This window comes from Temnothorax curvispinosus, unplaced genomic scaffold (genome assembly GCF_003070985.1).
Source record: "Temnothorax curvispinosus isolate PA1 unplaced genomic scaffold, ASM307098v1 QBEX01008353.1, whole genome shotgun sequence".
Taxonomy (NCBI): domain Eukaryota; kingdom Metazoa; phylum Arthropoda; class Insecta; order Hymenoptera; family Formicidae; genus Temnothorax; species Temnothorax curvispinosus.
This window is the reverse complement of record NW_020218133.1, coordinates 281,067-301,105: the sequence shown is the minus strand read 5'-3', so window position 1 is coordinate 301,105 and position 20,039 is coordinate 281,067. Positions and strand designations below refer to the sequence as shown.

The 20,039-nt window shown below is 43.0% G+C and overlaps 1 protein-coding gene across 7 annotated transcripts in view; it reads left to right on the top strand.

Moving 5' to 3' along the window:
- Positions 1–7,768: 7,768 nt before the first annotated feature.
- Positions 7,769–20,039, top strand: part of LOC112457842 (fasciclin-1) — a 222,842-nt gene continuing 210,571 nt past the window's right edge. For 4 of the 7 annotated variants that reach the window (XM_025021135.1, XM_025021133.1, XM_025021132.1 and 1 more), the window contains exon 1: positions 7,769–8,335. In XM_025021135.1, coding sequence (XP_024876903.1) covers positions 8,234–8,335 — 102 coding nt within the window. In that variant the 5' untranslated portion in view covers positions 7,769–8,233. The remainder of the gene's footprint in view (positions 8,336–20,039) is intronic. The other 3 variants (XM_025021138.1, XM_025021136.1, XM_025021137.1) reach the window with 1 other exon arrangement.

Sequence of the window (20,039 nt, the reverse complement as noted above, 5' to 3'; positions counted from 1 at the left end):
ATATCGGATTATCCATTTGTTAATTTTTGAACGAACTGTCCATTTCTGTGAGTGTATAAACTTTTTGTCTCCTAAATTTGGTCTAAATATTTAAATATTATATTCGTTCCAAATTTTTTTAACAGTTGGGGATTATTTTAATAAAAAGAACCTCGTCCTAGAGATTTATCAATCATCTAATAAAGATTCAAAAACTTAATATTCCGTTAAACGACGACCGACTTTAATTTTTAACAACGGTTATAACATTTGGTATCCAGTACGTGACGGAATTATTGAAATAAAGTGACGGCGATGGTGGGTCGCTAATGTCGCGCGTAATTTCGCGGACAACATAGACGCGAAATTATTTCATGTCGAAACGATCCTAGCGCGTTTCAAAGCGCATACGGACCGCGTGGTATACGCATCGCTGTCTACTTTGTATTAATAATAGCGCCACGAATGCACGCACCATCAATGGTAGGAGCGTGGAGCGTATATACTGACATTATCTCGGTACAAATTAGCGAGACCCCCGGAGACGTGTGTGTACAGTGTACCCGCTCGCACATGAAGCGCAAAATTACGCCGTGACTGAAATAAATTTAACGGGAAGACATGAAAGCGTAGGTGTATCTTGACATTACGTTAAATTAAGCTATCATATAATAGTAACATTCTTCTTCTAATTTTGTTCGTCATAATCGTCTTGATACATTTTGCACATAATTAAAAAGATATAAAGAATCCATTGATGATGGAATCTTTCGAAAAATTTTCTTCATCAAAAGTTGCAAATATTTTATCTCGTGAAATAGAGTCAAAGCACATAACATGGCATAGCAATAAGTATACGACGGTCGTAGTTTTCGACCTGACAAATCAGGATACGCCAAAGCTTGTGCGTTACTTACGTCCACGACTATGACTGTCATATGTGCTTTGGCCCATATAAATTAAAGTACGATTATTCAATCACAGAAGTTACGTCATCAAATAATGATGTGTTTTTATCATCTGTAGTGTACCAGTTAAACAATCTATCAAGATGTACAAGTATTACAAACACATTTGAGATGTATACAAGCTTGGTATCGCAATTCGACGGAATATGTTCTAAACTGTGAGACATCGTAACATGCACGAGATGCACGGAATATTAATGCATCGCTTTTAATATCGCCGCGAATAAAGTTTCAATCCCGGTTGCACGCACAGCTAATAATTTTCCATTTCGAGCACAAGAAATTGCCCGCAAATATTTTGTTTAAAGATACTATTTCGGCTGGTAATATTAGTGTAATCAAGAACACTTTCCACGGACAATTTATTCAGCTGAAATGTGTTACCAGTGCTTGAGGATGATACTCGATCCCCTTGCTTCGAAACAAACACGAAACCATCAAATTCAAATTGCGAACTGCTATTAATCGTCGTTCTCTCCCTTTATCTTCGCCATTATACCTTTCTCTCGCGTGTATTGTGTCTTCTTTCACTCGCGGAAATAAACGCGAAATAAAATTCAGAGATGCAAGCGTGATGCCAGAATACAAATGCTCACTAATTTGCCGCATCGCTCGGTAATCTTATTCCGCGCTCTGATTGCGAACATTTGCTTTAGTTGCAGGATCATTGTATCTTGCTTTCAGAAATTTATCTTTTGATTCTCGTCTGAACAATTATACAGTCGTTGAGGTTGGAAAATTATGAGTCCGTCGAGAAGCGTAGTATAAAAAGATGTTTTGCAACTTCTTTCCACTAGACGAATAAAAAGAAGAAAGATAGGAAAAATATGAGGATTCAGAAGGGGACTTACGTTTCGGAATAAAAAATCAGCAAAAAGGTCCTTCGTTACTATAAAAATCAGGAAGGGAAACCGCGATGTCGACCGCCCCCGCGACTAAATTCAATGAACAGCGCCGTTGAATATCGGGTATCTCGCGTAGAAGGCACGTTATCGGGACTATTTACGAGCATGCAGAATCCGGAGCAAAGCCCACCCTCTCCCTCCTTTTCCGTCTCCTTCCTGCCTCTTCACAAAAACCTTCCCTGATATCCAGCTTGCGTTCAGCGCTCCTTTCAGTTACTACAAGAAGGGTAAATATACTCGAAAGAGTTGGGGTTGTGTACCACCCATGTAAGTATTCAGAAATGTGCGTAACTTTTATTCCTCGGTGTTTAAAATTCCACGAATCCTAAGTTTCAAGAGTTTCAGATAAGTGTCTGTGCGGGGATACGTGTAATCTATTTCGATAATTGGAGAATTTGAGAAATTAGGTATTTAGTGATTTTAAAATATTAAATTAATTTGGATATTAAGAATTTAAGTATTCCAAAGTTTAAAATATCTTGAGATAATTGAAACTCTGGGAAAAATATAATCTACTTTGGGATCCACGATTTTAGATAATCAAATTATTTGGATATCGTAACTCTAATTAACATTTTGATTAGTGCCCCTTAAGTGAAAGTTATTTTTGCGTAACTGAATATCGACAGAGCTAATTGAGAGAATTGACCAGTATAACTTAAAAATCTTTGAAATAATATAGATAGAATAGCTAATTACGATTTTTAGTTACGCGTAATTGTGGTCCCCAAAGTGGGTTATTTCCGTCTTTGTTTTTCCCAGAGAAGTCTCCTTTAAATCCGCGGAAAGCTATTAACAGAAAGCGGTTAACAAGAATAAGCTCCAATTCTCGAATATAATTATTCGAGAATTCTAAATATAAAAGCTCTAAACATAGGCAAAAATTCAGAGATCTGGAGACTGTCAAACATATCCAAGCACACTTGGAGAATGTCATCGCGACAGTTTCGCGTAAGACAATGCTAGTCTATATTGATATATATAGAAAAGAGAGATCGATTTGGAAAGAGGAGAGTGAAGATCCCATCACTTTAGGTTCTAACCCATGGTACTAACTGACTAACGACCTTTCACGGTCCACTGCACACTACTGAAGTAATTAGCTGCGCTAACGAGAGATCGTTATGGCCAACCGCAGAGCTGCGGAAAAGGTGGCGATCTGTCCTTTGCGATGATCAATCGGCGGCATTATTTCACGCTACGTATCTCAGTCTATAATACTAATAACAGTCTAATATTCATTATTTAACTAAACGCGCGCGCTAGTAGAGATTCATGCTATTAATATTACATGTTGCATGTTAATAACTGTGAGAAACCGCTATCTCAAAGTTAAGGTACTTTCTTTCTCATTTAAAAATTTGCAAATCACGAGGAGCTTCCGAGATGGTAGCAAAGACACCTTTTTTTAATGAATGTACACCTCTGTTAAAAGATTCACCCACGTTATGCAGTGCATTCGGAGCTCTGGACCGAAAAGATCAGAGGATTCAGAGATTTTAGAATTCTGTACCGTAAAATGCGCGTATCTGCTCATGGTACACGCATATCTATCTGTACGCATACTGAGGGAGAAAAAGAGAGAGAGAGAGAAGGAGTGACAGACACGCAGAGGGAAAACGAGCGAGTGGGTGGATGCCTCGGTATTGTAAAGAGCCCTAGGTTCTGTATGCACTTCGCGTTGTAAACTCCGCCGAACTCCCCTGCTCTCTACGACGTAGAGGACCGACGTCGAGGGGCGGGAGAGAGGGAGGGAGGGTGGATGGGAGAGCGGCCCGGTACATGCCGAAGACGCATTAATATTAATGTACCGGGATTTACTGCGACACGGCTGCTCGAGCCCCGTAGGATAGGGATGTATGTTTACAAATGCGTTTCTCAACGTGTGCCACCACCCCCGATCTGCCTCCATCTGCTCGCGTTCATCCTGCACGCGCGCGCGGTAGGCGGCTTTTGTCGGCGGAAGTGGCGAACGGGCAAACTTAGACTACTCGCGTCTTGCGGATCCGACCCCCGGTTTCCGGTGTGCGTTTGCTTCAGAAGCGATTACCGGTGGTCGTTAATGCGCCGGGGAGGTACAGGCATGCCGGGTTTTGTACCATTTTGGCCACTAAGCTTCTCCTGAATGCAATGCTGGGTTAGCTGCTTGAAAGCGCTAGGGCTCGTTATGCATATCATCGAATAGGTAGATTAGCCCTGTTAATTGAAAGACGAGATAAGTCGTGGGTGAAAAGCTTAATATTTGAATTTTAAGTATCGGGAGTCTATAGAATTTCCTCCGAATACTTAAAATGCAAAGACCCGGAAGATCAGGAAGGAAGAATAAATCCGAAGATCCGAGAATCTATCGGTACGACGGATCCGCGGAGTCGAAAATTTCAAAATCCCTACGATTTCTATATAAGATATAGAAATCTAAACGTCGGAGAAAAGTAACATAAAAATTCATGTATCTAAAAATATGTAACAAATATGTATTTCCGAATATTAATTCATCAGCAATCAAAATACCGTCATTATGTGAAATTGTAATAAGTAGGATGTATCTAAAGGTGCCAATTCATGAGACGCTGAAAATGAGCGTCAACAAGGTAAACGTGGTGGTTTCGCTTTGACGCTAGCGTCAAAGAAATGAAGTTGAATTTGTTTAATGTTCAGCGTCGTCGCTGAATCGTCGTTAATCGTCCTAGTACAATCAAACATAGACTTCGAAATACGTAAAATATTAATTATTTTCAAGTAATATCTTCAAGTAATAATATTTTATGGATACATATATAAATAAAAGATATTATTTCTGAAGATTTTTACTTGCTAAAAATGAGCGTCGAGCGTTAACGTGAAAAGGCACCTTAACATGCTTGTTTTTATTTTTTGGATCGTAAAATAGCGTCTCGTGCGGTATTCGCGAGTGTTATGTTAAACGAATTCTCTTAATTTCGCGCTATAGTTACGTGCCCCCTGAATTCGCTTGCATCAAGAGAAAGGCAGAAAGAGTAGGACGAGACTCTGATGGTTTTTTTCCGTTGAGATCAAAATCGTTGGATGACAGACAGTTAATCAGGCCGACCGCTCCAGTTAGCGAAAACAAAAGCGGCGGGACCCACCCACGCGAAAGGCTTAGCGCTAAAAAAATAACAGCCCGTCGCAGAGGTGATAAAATGATGATAAAACGCGTTCACAGTTTGTCACGAATATATCCACGGCTCTTAGCCGAGGTAGAAAGAAGTGACACGGAGATAGCTATTAGTACGCGATTTGGTGCCGAATTATTCGCGCGCATGAATGATTTTACTACCGCAGACAATTACTTGAGAGAAAAATAACTTGCAATTCTTGAAGTGATCTATTCGAATGTACTGACAGATATACATATATAGAATTAGACTTTTTGTATTAAAAATTTTAAATTTTTGGATCCTTAAATTTTAAAGCTATTTAGTTCTAGTAGTCCTATATATATATAAAATTCTTTAAAGTCTTGAATCTCTCTAGAATTTTCATTTAAATAAACAAATTTATTTTCGTAATTGACAAATGTGAAATAATTATTTAGAAATAAATTTAGTTTATTTTTTAATTGAACTTATTTTATTGTGAGAAGAAATAAAAAGGGAGAGAGAACAGGGCGAAGAAAATCGATGTAAGAAAATGTCGTGCAAGGGATTCGTTGGGAAGTAATTAAAAATTACGTGCCGTTCATGGAGGATTATGGCCCGGTGAGAAAAATGGTAAACGTGAGGGACCGTCGTAGGGAGTGTCACGAGCACTTAACTTTTCTTTTCATGGCCGAGTTTGTTTCGTCTTTAAGGAGCGAGCGAGCTTCCACGCGGCGATGGCCGCGTACGAGAAACCCGAGGGCTGTGAGAGCCGTAATTGAGGGTCGACGCCCTGAGGGACCTCGAGACCTCGTATACTAGGAGCTTTCCCAACCTTGGCACTTCAAATTGCGCGATCCTTCGATTACGGAATACGTAAATCGCGACGTTAGAATTCCTATTTGCATTCGGGGGGAGGGGGAATCATTGCGCGTTTGTATACGCGAAACTAGTGCCTCCTAGAGTGTAAACTTGTCGCGATGGAGAATTGATATATTCGCGCTTCGCTAGAAGTGTATATAATTCAATCTATTTTCCGCGATACTTTCATTACGTATTATTCTCGCAATAGCGAGTGCGAATCGTGCGTTTGCGTATTAATAACTAAATATTTCTCTCTCGTACAAACAAACTGTTTATTCGTTAGTCAAACATTTACCAAACTCCAGGCGGAAAAACATATTTCTAATCGATTAATTCTGCATCGTCGATGCCTGGCTCCGAGCGATGCAGTCCCATCTCGTCAACATATTTTGGAAGGAACACGCGTACATTATCAGCGACACGTTGTTCCGGCGAGCCTAAGTCAGTTGAAGAGGCGTGTATTTGGACTGCTCTAATTACCTGGGCGGATTCGGACGAACTTAACGCGAGTCCGCTTGTACAAACGGAGAGAACGGGACAATACCGAAGTTTCGGGCAAACCTTCGCGTTTATATTCGTGATCAGGATCTTTCCTTAATCCGCGCTGTGCCTCAAGTGGTTTCGAGAATTGGTCCAAGTCCACTCCACTCAGCAAATACCCCATGAACTTCTGTTGGAGTTGGCAATTATATCGCCCGGAATTCGATCGCGTTGCATCTCTCTCTCTCTCTCTACCTCTCACTATCTTTCTCCCTCCCTCTCTCTTTCTCTCTTATTTCGTGATATAAGACGATATAATGAACCTGTAGTTAGCCACGTTAAATCGTAAACTAATAATAATTCTCCGATAATAGTTCATCTTCAATGAGGAACGCGAGTCATCTTAGAATTTATTGCTGAACTTTTAACGATCTGACATTTTATGCGTTCCAGTCTTTATTTCTATAGCGCAAATTTATTTATATCTTTTATATGCGGAATTTAGTTGAAAACGTAAAAAGTGAGAACTTTATCCAGGAACATTGAGTACAATCCAGCTAACTATTCAATCTTGTAGCGGTATTCCTTTAAATTATAAGTTATAGAGCTTACAAACTCAGCTTACGCTCCGAAAAATGTAATTCAATTCACTTACTTAACTCGTCTAGACTAAAGAATGTAGCCACATTATCTTTACTGCCGGTATACCGCGAAGAAAGGCATTCCCATCAACGATTGCGAGAAACTTTGTTCGACCACCATCGGTTCAAACAACGAATCATATTAAATCCTGAATTGTAATCAAGAACTTTATCCAACGGGTCTCTTATTATTTGACCTACTTCGCTCTTTTTACCGCTGATTCGAGATTAACATGAAATTAAAATTTATTTGGCGAGATAAGAGTATAAATACGATACGCTCTGTTCATTGGGATAATTTTTCCTTTATACCAAAATTTAATTACACGCTAAATTTTTAATTTTCCGCAACAAAAAAGATTTTAACGTTGAAGTTTGGCTAATTATATTTATTAAAATAAGCTCCGTTTATAAAATTAATTGAATAAGATATTATATAAATACAATTAATCTTTTAATCCAAAATCATTCGTGTTTCAGATCCAAAGTTCTTGAGGAAAGACCGTTATCAGCTTTCGACACGCGCCATCGTCACGCACGCCAAATGCGCGCCCATTACCGAACGCAACCTGTTTGATATTCAATTTCCGTTTGGAATTTTATCTCCACGAAAATCGGAGCAGCTGTATCAGGTCGAATTAAAGTGTCATGATCAACGAGCGCGCGGCGCGGCGCGGCGCGATCGCGGCATAGGAAAAGGCGGGTGACGTCACGTGTTCTCGGCGGTCGCACGCGCGGGAGGGGTGCGTAACAGTGGTGGGGGTAACTCGGCTGCGGGCAGGCCATGCCGAAGACTCGTTGCGGGTGGTGGGGTGTAAGAGGGGTCTAGGCATGGAGAGGGCGCAGTACCGCGCTATCCTCCGTATCGTTGACACGTCGAGCGGAAAGAGTGCGAGAAGGAAAAAGATCGAGGAGGGAAAAGTGAAGGAGAGACGGATCGCGCGATCTCTTCGCGCTCGCTCATCAAATCGACACTCGCGTTAATCGTCCTCGTGCGTGAATAAATAAATTTATCTGTCCCGATTACGGTGTCCGTCCGTGGAGAACTTCCGGCCTGCGACGTTTCCGGAGCGGCCTCGCGAACGCGTTTCAGTGGCGCGAAGTTGACTCTCTCTCTCTCCCTCTCTCTCGCCTTGTGTACTCTCGATGATCTATCGGTGAATCGATCGTCCGGCGCAGATCATCCGGGGAGATCGTCCGCGTGGCGCGTGGTGAACGGTTGTTATTCGCGAGTGAATTTGGTGAAATTGTCCCGTGTGCCTATATCCCGAGGGAGCTGCGCCCGGCTGCGAGGGACGATGCTGGCATTCCTGTTCGCCGCGGCGCTCGCCGTCGCGAGGATCCACGCTAGCCAGGTGACCATGGACGCCAAGATACGCGACGACTCCGACTTGTCCCAGGTAAGAAAACGTCTTCGCCATATATATATATTAAATTGCGCGTTCCCCAAATGCCATTGATTCAGCCGGCGCGGCGCGACGTATAACGTCGCGGATATGCGCCACGACTACCTACCCGCGTGTCCTTGAACCGTTACGCTGCGCTGGAGCGACCGTGCGCGCGAGAGTCGCGTTTAAATGAATAACGAACGTGTGCTGGTACAATAATACTGAATGCGGCAGAAAATTTCAATGCAGAGAGCTCGTCGCATGCAGCCGCGCGATGATTGTGCAACGTGTTCCGTGGCATCGTGAAACGCAGCCGATTGCCTGTCATTAAGAATTGTCTTTTCCATGAGAGAATCGTTTGCAATCACCTCGATCGCCTTGGTGATTTTCTCACTCGGCGTCCTTTTACGCTTTTCTTTCCGTCCTGCGTGTTATTTCTATCGGGAAATATTCAGTAAATGAACGTGGCTATGAACGTGACAAAAGCAAGAAGTATTCGCGCGAGTCATTGTATTAAATTAACGCGATCGATATTCAGTTACAATGGGGCGAATGATTTTTCTAACGAGATAAAAAGCGTGTTCGCACAAATGTTACCGTCAAAATCATCAAAAAATGTCGAAATGTCAGATAGTGATATATTTTTTTCGACGTTCTCTCTGCATATATCAAATTTTAATTTTAACGATGAATAAAATATCGATGCGAGCAACAAGAAGCTTTCAAAAAATTAAAAAAAAGATACATATGTGTGTCATTTAAATTATTTTACTACTAAAATAGCAAATGTGAATATTGAAATGATGAAAACCGAACGTAATTAGATCTGCTTTTTACTTTTTTGTAACTTAATTTTTCTATATTTTCGGAATTTTGCGCCAATTCCATTATTTAGAACTGTCGCGCGCACAATTTTTTTTAGAGAGCTGCAGAAAATCGATTATGTTTTGGAGTGACACTTCTGTCATACGTCACGTCGCTCGATTTTTTTCCGCATCAGATTCACGGTTCGACATGATCGGTGGAGCTGCCCACTCAGCGATACTTGTTCATTTCAACGTCATTTAATCCTTCCATATCCAACATGAGATCAGCGATGACTGCAAATCCAATTTTTCGTATCGAAGTGGCTGAATCTGCTTGTTGTTGTTTCATGTGTTTAACTCTTATTTATCGTTGATTTTGGAAGCAATTAATCGTCGAGTATTATGACTGTAGCAATAAATTGAGAAAATTCAGTGACAGTAAATTGAGTAACAGTAAATTAAAAACACAGATGATTTGAGAAACGAAAAATGACGGAAAGATTTAAAATCTTGAAAAGACGAAGAAACGCAAGAAAAATTATAAGGGTTTGAATCTGATCTCATCTTGAACAATTATGTAAATACTCTCGCGGATAATCGAAAGTTTGAGAATTCCGAATGGAGCTTCGCTCCGCGCGTTTTCTTTCTGCGCGCTCGAAATTTCGGAGTAATTTGCGTAGGTGGTCGGTGCATTTCGCCCAGGTGGTAAACCGATCGCCGGGTTTAACGATGTATGCAGTCGTGAGAACTTTTCCGGGTGGGAACAGGAGGGCGCAGGAACGGATGACGGGGGGAGCGGAGAAGGGCAGAAAAGTTTGTAAATCGGGCGTGCGAGATGTTTCTAACTCGGTTGAATAATGTATGAAACCGGCGGTTATTTACTTCATTAACTTCTTCCACGTGGCCGTAATTAAATTGCGCGAAAGGAAAGTTGCGAAACGGGCGCCTAACTCTCATTAGCCTGCATTTTTTTCCCATCCTTATCCGAAATTCATGGCGATCGCGTAAGTTGCGTCGCCATTCATCTCCCCACGAATCTCTCTTACGATAAATTACGATAAATTTTCGCACGGTAAAGAATGGAAGTGTCGCACGATCTTTCGACAGGTGCTTCGGATTTTGATTATCGGCATCGGCGTAAACGCGGGTAAAAATTTGATGGCGCGACAACGTTAAATAACGTTCGAATACTTAATAAATCGCGGATAATGGAGCGAGTAAAAGAGAATTACCGGAGCGAATGTCAGCGTCGCTGCACCGCGCATTTTTTACAGTGTCATTAATTAACACGATAATCCAATAACGTCGCGTAAATTTAGTCGTAAACGTCATGACGGTGCGGAAAGCCGTTACGATTTAACGATCCACGCAAAATAAGAAGAGGCGCATTATCCTCGTTACATTCGCTCGTAATTCGATTATAAACGCGGAGCTGCGCGGCCAAATAGTTTCCGCTGCGGCGCGGCGGATTGATCTCTGCATGTGAATCATCGCGATATGAATCATTAGAATCAACCATCGATGAACGTTTGTATGGCTGTTTATTTCCTCATCTCTCCTGCACGAGATGAGTCACAAGTTATTTCGTCGAAATGGAAATTAATTTAACGTTAAAAATTGCTCTCACAATACGTGAGAGCCCTCGTTTAGCTGATGGCGTTCTTTTTTAGAGAAGGTTGTAAATATACGATGCGGAGTTAGCTTACACGTGGTATATCTTCCATCCACATGCCGGCTCTTTCTCATTACTTCGCCCCCGCTTAGGCGAGGGAACCATGCAGTCCGGCGCGACGTCTACGCCACGAAGCACTCTCACGCACACGCGTGGGAGGTATACGCATGCACACGCGTGCATGCAACGTGCGTCATGGCAGAAGTGGCAACACGACTCCTCTCTCTCTCTCTCTCCGGTCAATGACGTGATTTCAGTTAGACAGAGCTTCGAGGTGCTCCTTTGTCTACCAGTTTCCAGAGGTTCTTGGCCTTTTTCTGCCTAGCCGCGAATAAATCTTGAACATCTTCGCGATTACGATGTCCAATCAGCACGTTCTAGTCGATTAAACCGTTCGGCGGCGAAGCGCGCGGAGATAGACGTTTTCAGTTACTTAAAATCGCCATAGATTAAATAATATAGTAGATTTAGTAGATATTAGATAATTCCTAAGTCAGCAATTTAACACATCAAAAGCATAAAAATTGCATTCTCTTAGACCTTAGGACTTTCTGATTGCGTTTCAATATTATTGGATATTGACTATCTATTCTTATCTCCTTAGGTGTCTTTGATCGGTGATCCATAGTTCTTTTTCGATTTGGATTGAACTCGGGAGAGTGAGTGGCGGGATTAGCTTTACGAGGCGAGTCGGTCGGATCAGCATTTTTCATTACGCCGACGTGCTGAATCACGACGGCCGGTGCGTAGGAGGAAATTCCACTCTATTAAAAGATCTTGTCGACCCACGAGTGTGGGTCATAATCCATAGGTTAAGAGCCCTTGAGCGTAATACCTACGAGCGTGCGATCCGTATTTATATCTGCCGCGCCAGCAACACCTGCTGCCGTCGTCGCGTCGCACGGCGCCGATATGAATGGAGTTGTACGGGACTTAGCGTGAATATTGCACGAAAAAAAGAGTGAAAGGGGCGAGCAAGGCTGCGGCTTGAAGAAACCACGCGGAAGAAACCGAGCGTGAGAGCCGCCGGCGCCGAGAAGCGACGTCGTTCGTTCGTTCGTTCGCCTTTGGTGGCTGAATAACCCGGCCTCGTTTAACGAAGACTCGCTGAGATTGTTATCGGAACCGGCGCGCGAATAACGTTGTTGTCGACGGTTCCGATCGGCTCGTATTCCGCTCGGTCAATTGTATTTGTCGCGTCGCATGCAGCGCGTTGCAGACAGTAGCCGGGTTACCCGCATATCCTACATCTATTTAAAGGAATATTCTCAATGAGAGATATTAAGTGCTATATTCAGACTATCAATATACATTGTGTAATATTTCTGTCAGGAAATTTCGATAATACACAATGAAAAACGTGAATATTCTTTTTGGATATATTTAGAAAAAGTGATGGTTTATAAAAAGAAGTCTTTCTAAATTAATTATCTGATGATTTAAAAAATTAGACTTTTCAAGGAAAATCGAATACTTGAAGCGACGCAAATTTCTTGCGAGTCTCGCGGATCGATTGATTTTATGTTGCGCTTCTCTATGCATAGCGTTATATACGAAAAAATTGTTCACAGGGGACATTAGCTCGCGTACAGACTTTCCGATGTCAGTATTGAATGAAAGCTGGCGCTCGTCCCGTCGACGACATTACAATAATGCGTTTCTTGCTTCTCTCTCCCCGGCGCAACGACGACGGGGCGAACGATTCCGCCCGGCAACTTGTTGCTGCGACAAAAATCGCCCGGACGGTTCTCGCCGGGGGGGTTAGTTTTAGTTCCAATCGATTCGACAAACTATTCCCAAACACGGAGATATCGAGGCCCATTTTCGCGGACTTTATTTAGTCGGTCGATCGACACGGCCACTTTTTTACCAAGCATAGACGTACGGTTTGGCGCGCCCGGCGCCGAAATAAAATTTTACGATTTCCAGGTCAACGCAGCGTCATAATACCCTTGTATTTATAACCCAGCACGTAGCGTTCGCCGTTCTCTCAGTTACACCGATAATTCTTTTGAAAGCGAAAGTCAGTCGTATACTATTACAAATGGTTGACAGTAATTCGAACAAATTGCTATATATGGAATACCGGCGTCTTCTCTCTGTTAAATCGATAACATAGTAGCAGAATGTCAGTTTCGTAGTTTCGATATTAGCATGCCGCGGTTCGTAGATCTGAGAAATACGAAGAATGGAAGAATCTTTCAAGTTTAGTCAAAAGTCTGCAAAAATGAAAGAGCTCCCCCGGAGAGAATTCCGTAATTCGCGGCGAGAGAGAACGGAAAAAGACGTATCGGGAATAAAAGAACGGGGGAGGGGAAAGAAATACCGGATTCATATTGCCTTCACCCTGCTGCAAGATACTTAGCTTCCGTGAATCATGTAATCGGACCGCTGCCTCGTCGTGGAAATCATCGGAAATCGACGCGCTGCGCGAATATGTACCTTCGCCACGGTCGAACGAAGGTTGCAAATAACCGGTTTCGTTCCTCCTTCGCCAGCGAGGGAAGACCCGAGAATTAAGAGAGCTGGTTGATACCATCGACGACCATTTCCAATTTCAGCGAGCCGATGAACCGAGAAACGGCAGCTAATAGAAACCGGGCAGCGCCTCAGCGAGCTGACTCGGTCGCGAAAATATTTACTGATAATCTTTGCTCGTAATGGTTGTTGCTTGTCAAATACTTGACCCGGCGAGCTACTTGCTCGCGAAGAGCACCGCATTTATGGATAATAGGGCAGAGATCCATAGGTAATAGGGCAGGGGGTTCATTTTTCACGTAATTTGCGTTCGATTCCTCTTTCAATGAGATGCTTCTCTGAATCTTCATTATTCAGTCCCGCGAACCGATTCCTCGTTTACATTCCGAATACTGGTACGTTTGTATCAGTATTTCACTAATTATTAATGATCCTGCTTGGAAATGAATTTTTACGAGGTCAAGGATCTTTTTCTCAGCATTATGCCAATTCGCAAATTTATATTTCATCTTTCGATTTTGTTAGAATTTCACAGTTTTATCTTTTTGTTTCCATGCACTAAGGCGGAATCTAGCCATAAATCTTTCTCACGGATATAATCGTATCTAGGTCTTCGCGATCGAATAGGTGGGACGTAGTAATATGTATCGATCTAAGTGCACGCCGAAGGTCGTGGTGATAGCTCGATTGGGTCGTGTTTGCGGACACTAGCACCAGTAGCTTGTTGGCCTTAGCAAGCAACGGTGTATAGGATCCAATTACGCTTGATGCAAATCTGTATTCGCGACCAGCATGACTTCAGATAGCCTCGAAAACAGTTCGCATGACATACTGATAGAACCGGTAGTTTGCCGTGCAACTGATGCACGTACTCGCGCTCGCAGTCGGCGAGCTGAATAAATTATGCAGAGCAACATTTAAAAATATTACGCAGGAGCGTTGGAAAATTCTGAAATGTGGAATATTTAACTCGAATACATTCAGATGTGCTGATCCTTAAAAAGAGGAGAAAGAGCAAAAGAGAAATATTTTGCTCCTCGTTGAATTTTCTAGATGAAATAAAGTCGTTTATTAATTTCTTAAATATCCAATTAATGGTTAATATAATTGCGATAATGTTTGCTAATTTATATTTAATATCCCATAATTTAATAATATTGATAATTTGATCATTACATGTTACGATATACGATGCATATATGTAAATGACGATTATATCTCGAGATATGTAGATCTACATTATTTCCATCGCATGACATTTCGAGCAGTCTGGTCATGTCTTCTTGATATCGGAAAAGTCGGATATAGTAACGGCGGATATACGAGCGATCAATTCTCATTAACGGACGAGAAATTAATCCGCGGTAGTGTATGGCGCGCGCGAGAGCAAGACAGCCCCGAGTCGGGCCAGCGTAGGCCGCATTGTATCAAATTCAATTACACGCGGTGCAGGTTTCTTGTCGCCTTCAGGCAACTGAGTGTCCCTAGATAATCGCGAAAACAGCTCGCATGACATGCCGATCTATACGGGCGATAGATTATTACCCAAGTATATCCGCAACGATGTTTCGGCACCGCCGCCCACGCATTACATCGCCCTCGTGTGATGTATCGCATTCAATTATGCAGGATGCAGGTTTCTGTTGCTAGCGCACGGATTACGTTGAAAGTGGCTTTTGCGATTAGATCGATGACTTAGTAAGCCATTCGGTGCATCTAGTCGATGCGAATGGATCGCTAATCACGATCAATTAATTGCTTCTCCGGTCGTTTGCGCAATTTTCGGATTTGTGATTTTGAACATTCTCCGGTTTCTTATTTCTTGACTTTTATTTGAAAATCACGAAACTTTGGCTAATCGTAACGCATTAATGAGTATTGATGTTGATTTATTCGTTCATTTTTTTTAAGTTTATATTATGCGTTATGCGTCTATCGTGATTGAATGCCTGATAAATCACAGATTGTCTCAAAATGTCTGAAGCATGCCTAACTTTTCCTCTCCGAGGACTGTCGTTCCCATGTACGTCTATATAGCCATTGGCTCGGCGCGGAAATTCATCGTGGTCGCTAACTATCTCAAACTACCGCTACTTTCAACGTGGCAGCCTAACTATCTTAAACTGCCAATGCGTCTGACCGCTCTCTGTGTGCACCGCCCGGGCGCGATTCCGTGCCGGAAAGGACGGCGTGTCCTTTAGCCCGCGGCGATTGTCGAAAATTGGTCAGATATCCCAGGAATTTCGGCGGCTCAAGTTCGATTCTTGTTGGAAATTGAGACGAAATGAGAGTCGGTCGGTCCCGAAGTGCGAAAGGATTTACACGCGGAAACTTGGTCACCGACGCTTTCAACTCGAATCGACGGGGTACACTTCCGCACTTTGCGTGATCGAATGTCGCGCGTGCTTGCCGCATCGGTTCGCTGCTCAAAGCCTCGCTCTCTGGCAACAGCCAGAGGCTATTCGTTTAGAACGATTTGCGATGACGTTCGCGTCATCGCTCGTATCGCATTTAATACGTTTATCGACTGTGAAAGGATATAATAAATAAATTCATAGCTTGAAACGCGCGCGTTAAATTCGATCGGGTTAGGCCGGCTTTACGCGAATAGAATAAAATATCTATTTCGGAGATCAAAGATCTCGGAATTGTAAAAGAGAGAGAGAGAGAGAGAGAGAGAGAGAGAGAGAGAGAGCAGTCGCGAATCGTGTGCGAATCGGAGAAAGAGAGAAACGCGGAGCACAAGGACGACAGAGGAAATTTCCGGAGTCACGATCGTCGCCGGCGTCTTTTCGCCGACGCGGCACACGATTCTGGTCTTTATGGGGTTCCATATTTTACGACGTAACACACGCCACCCCTGGCTTCTTCTCCTCGCTGCCCCCGGAGGCGTCTACACGACGTATTGTTCCGGTTTTCGAGAAACGGCGCGCCCGCCCGCTATCGCTCCAATCCCGCCGGTGGATTCCGTCGAAGCGCGACCGCGTTTACGGCCCCCTTGCTCTCTTTTTAGCTTCTTTCTTTCTCTCTCTTGCTCTTCCTTTCCTGCGTCTCTCGCAGCTGCATCCAGATCCCGGATGCATCGGAATCCCGACGCAGCGGAGCGATAGATCGGCTTTGGGGGGCGCTTCCACCAGCTTCCACCGTCGGGTTTCCCGGACAATTTTTGTCGCGCCGTCGCCGCCGTTATCGTCGCGTCGCTTTTATTTCGCACGCGGAATTCAGCATACCGACGTAGGCGTCGCTACGTCGCGCGTCGCGCGCTGTTTCCATATTTCCGGTGAATCCGGAGTGAGGAAAAAAAAGAGAAGTTCGAGAGAATGACTCGAGGGAATTAAATGAAAAGAATCTCGCGCCGCGAGTCGACGATCTTCTTGGACGCGACGTGGGTTGGGATGGCCGGGGAAACGCGAATCGTCGAATGCGAAGTTCTAAAACTATAAGAGAATTCTGTAGTGTGGTCCGGGGAAAAACGTGTTTCTTCCCTGCCACGATGGGCTCTCCGTGGGAAAGCGTGTTCTTCGCCACGATGCACGTTATCGTTCGCGCGCATACAGACGCCCGGCGTACACAGAGCGGGATGCACATTGTTTCGTCTCGGCACGAACCGCTTGTTAAAAATATCCGGTCGGAGTTTGAGAGAAAGAGAGAACGAACCGTCGAAAAGAGAGAGTGAGGAGGAGGAGATGGGGAGAAAGACCACACACTGCAGCGAATTCTACAGTGTTCGTTCACCTTCGCGAGAATCATCGTGTTCGATGATTCGATTCTCCCTTCTTTGCCTGGGAGGCACACGAGCGAGTAGACCGTCTAGCGAGCGCGAATCACGGGGATTTCCTTCGGAAAAATATTTGCTTTGGTTTTCGAGCGTGGTACTCGTACTCGTTACCGGCTCCGCGAGACGAGCGCGGTATATAAATTACGCTGGTACACGATGATGCACAAAAGTAGCAAAGAGAAGGAATCGCGCTGGGCTGCAGAAACGCGGTTTGAACGGAGCCGGATTTGACCCTCCGGAGGGGCATCAGGCGTCTGTCTAGACTTTTTTTAAATTAAGGTCCCGGAAGGATTCCTCTCGTTATATACTAGAACGCCGTTCCGCTTGACAAGACGTTACGGACTGTTTGAAAGGGGTAGACGGTAGACCGAGCATCTTGAGACTAGAGAACGTAATCTAAACGTCTGAAGATCGTGGAACGCAAAAGGTCAAAGACTAGAAATACAAAAATTTATTTCAGACTGAAGATCCGATAATTTAGGTTTTCCAATATCCTAAAAGATAAAATAAACAATTATCAAAGAGTTAAAAGTTCAAAAATTCAATATCTAATAAATATTTAAAGTTTTAAAAGTCCAAGAATTTTAAAAATTCAAAAATACAGTTTTGCAAATCCTTACATCCGTGCTCTTTTCCTTTCTCTCTCGAAAATACAAGAAAGCGTCTTTGCGTCTTTGTATACGCAAAAGTTAAGTGCTCCGCGCGTCACGCGTGTCGAAAGTCTCGTCACGTAATTTTCACCGGAGATGCGGTCACGCTGATGATCCTCCTGAGATTCTATGATGCTACGATTATACTTGCAACTTGGCTTTTTAAACATCAGTTATTCGTGAACAGTTGCGTTCCGATCTTATGCGGCGTTGAATTTTAATTATTCCTTTGAACGTTCATTTCCTAAAGGTTTATTTAAAGGCAAACGTACTTGCAGCGATTTGCATATCTTTTCCGTGATTATATTATACATGTACATATAATGTACGAATATACATTTAATTGATATTAGTAATCTGAGTAAAAACAAGTGGTGCGTCACTATTCTATTCGAGTATCGTCGCAAGCGTATCACGTTTTGAAATAATATTTATGAAATAATATCCGCGAAAATAACCTGTCACTTGCACGATATTCTGTGTTTATATTGTCGTAGGATATTATTCGAAATAACATTGTCCACTATTCATGGCTCGATGGTTACTCGTCTTTATTACTTCGCTGTTCACCATCTCTCAAATAAGAGCCTCTCGAGAAAATGTTAATAGCGACGAGGAATTAGAACGTTCAGGTCTCGTCCTGACTTTCAAACGCAGTCGAAGCGGTCGTTGGCGATGGCGCCATTAAGAATGCGACGGTTTGCGAAAATCGTTGTCCACACCCTAGCGGTAGGGGGTTTTATGGTCGACGACCGTTTCTAACGGACTTTTCTGCTCACCACGTCGCTTAATGGCGCACTTCGTACGTTCGACTAATTATAGCACTTAAGCAATCCTCCGACGAATGCCGCGGGACGGAGTCATCGTGAGAGAACGTAAGGTCGCTCGTTGTACGCTCGGCATATGCGAGTAAGCGAAGAGGAAAATGCATATTTCACGGTCGCAAGTTAGTCATGGTTGTCGTTTAGTTACATAAGAGTTTCCATTCAAGTCTGTCTCAATACGCGATATAGTTTTAATGATTTTAGCTTTCTTATAGAGTTGCAAAATTTTCAGTCACGATATTTTAATTCATGCGCGTGGTTAAATGTGTTTGTTAGAGTTTCCGATTTTCACTTGCAGTTGAAACGTCTCAGAATCCCCGGAAAATTTAGATTTGAAAAAGATTCGGACTTTAATTATTCTACATATATTTAATAATTCGCGAAAGAAGAGACTCCGCATACCGAATTATTTTTACCGAAGGAGGAAACTCTGGCGAAACGCGCGTGGCAGAAATAATTCACGAACGTTGTCTCTACCACCGATTTCCCTTCGTAGAATCGCATAAATTCCGAGTTCGACGTCGGCGGAATTTCGACTCTGCGGTTGCCGAGAGTACATACGAGTGAATTTCACCCATAGTGTACGTAACGTTATGAATTATGTGGAGAGGACAGCATTGAGTGGTAATTGAGGAGGTAATCATGTCTCATCCTCACCCACACTTCGCTAACGCTCCACACAACGTCGTACAGCGATGCCCCTATGCATAGTTCACAGTTCGTTCCCGCCAATTAAACTTACGAGACGCGCAATTTTTCGTTCACGAGAAGACATGTGTACGTCAGCGAGAAATGCCGATGTAATTTCGAGCGGCGCCCGGAAGTGATACAGGAAAATGTTTTACAATCTCTGAAGCGGAAGAGGCAATAAAAAATTTGTGAATGTAAATAATTTATTTAAGTTAACATGGAACGTGTATAAGCTTCATGTTGACACGAAAAATTGACTGAATAACAAGAAGGATTTTAATGATGGAAAATTAGGCCAAAAAGTTTATGTTTAATGATAAAAAAGTATGTAACGTGCAACTTAAATATGATGATAAAAAACCGACAATTAAATCGTATTTCGCTGTCGGGACACCCGTTGTGTCGCACGCGATACGCAACGAAATAGTGAGGGTTGGACGTGCGTGCGATAGGAAGTAATGATTTCTGAATTATTTAGTCTAGACTTAAGTATGCCATGATAGCTGGACGATCTATCTCCTGCCTGGTTCGGAGTGCATTTACCCGCATTGATCGAATCTGCATATAGGGCGTTGTAAAAATCGCGTGCACACCTAAAGGCCGGCCATAGTTCTCGGACAATACGTATTTTATTTAATTCCCCGCGAATATATCTCTAATACGTTTCTTTTGAAATATCACGAAACGGGGTATTCACTTCAAACGCCATAAAATATCGATGTCAGATTCGAATAACCGGCAAAGAATGGGCTGCAAACGAGCCGCGAAGTTGAATCTATTTCACGCGAGTTTCGCGTTAATTAAACGCATCGACCGCC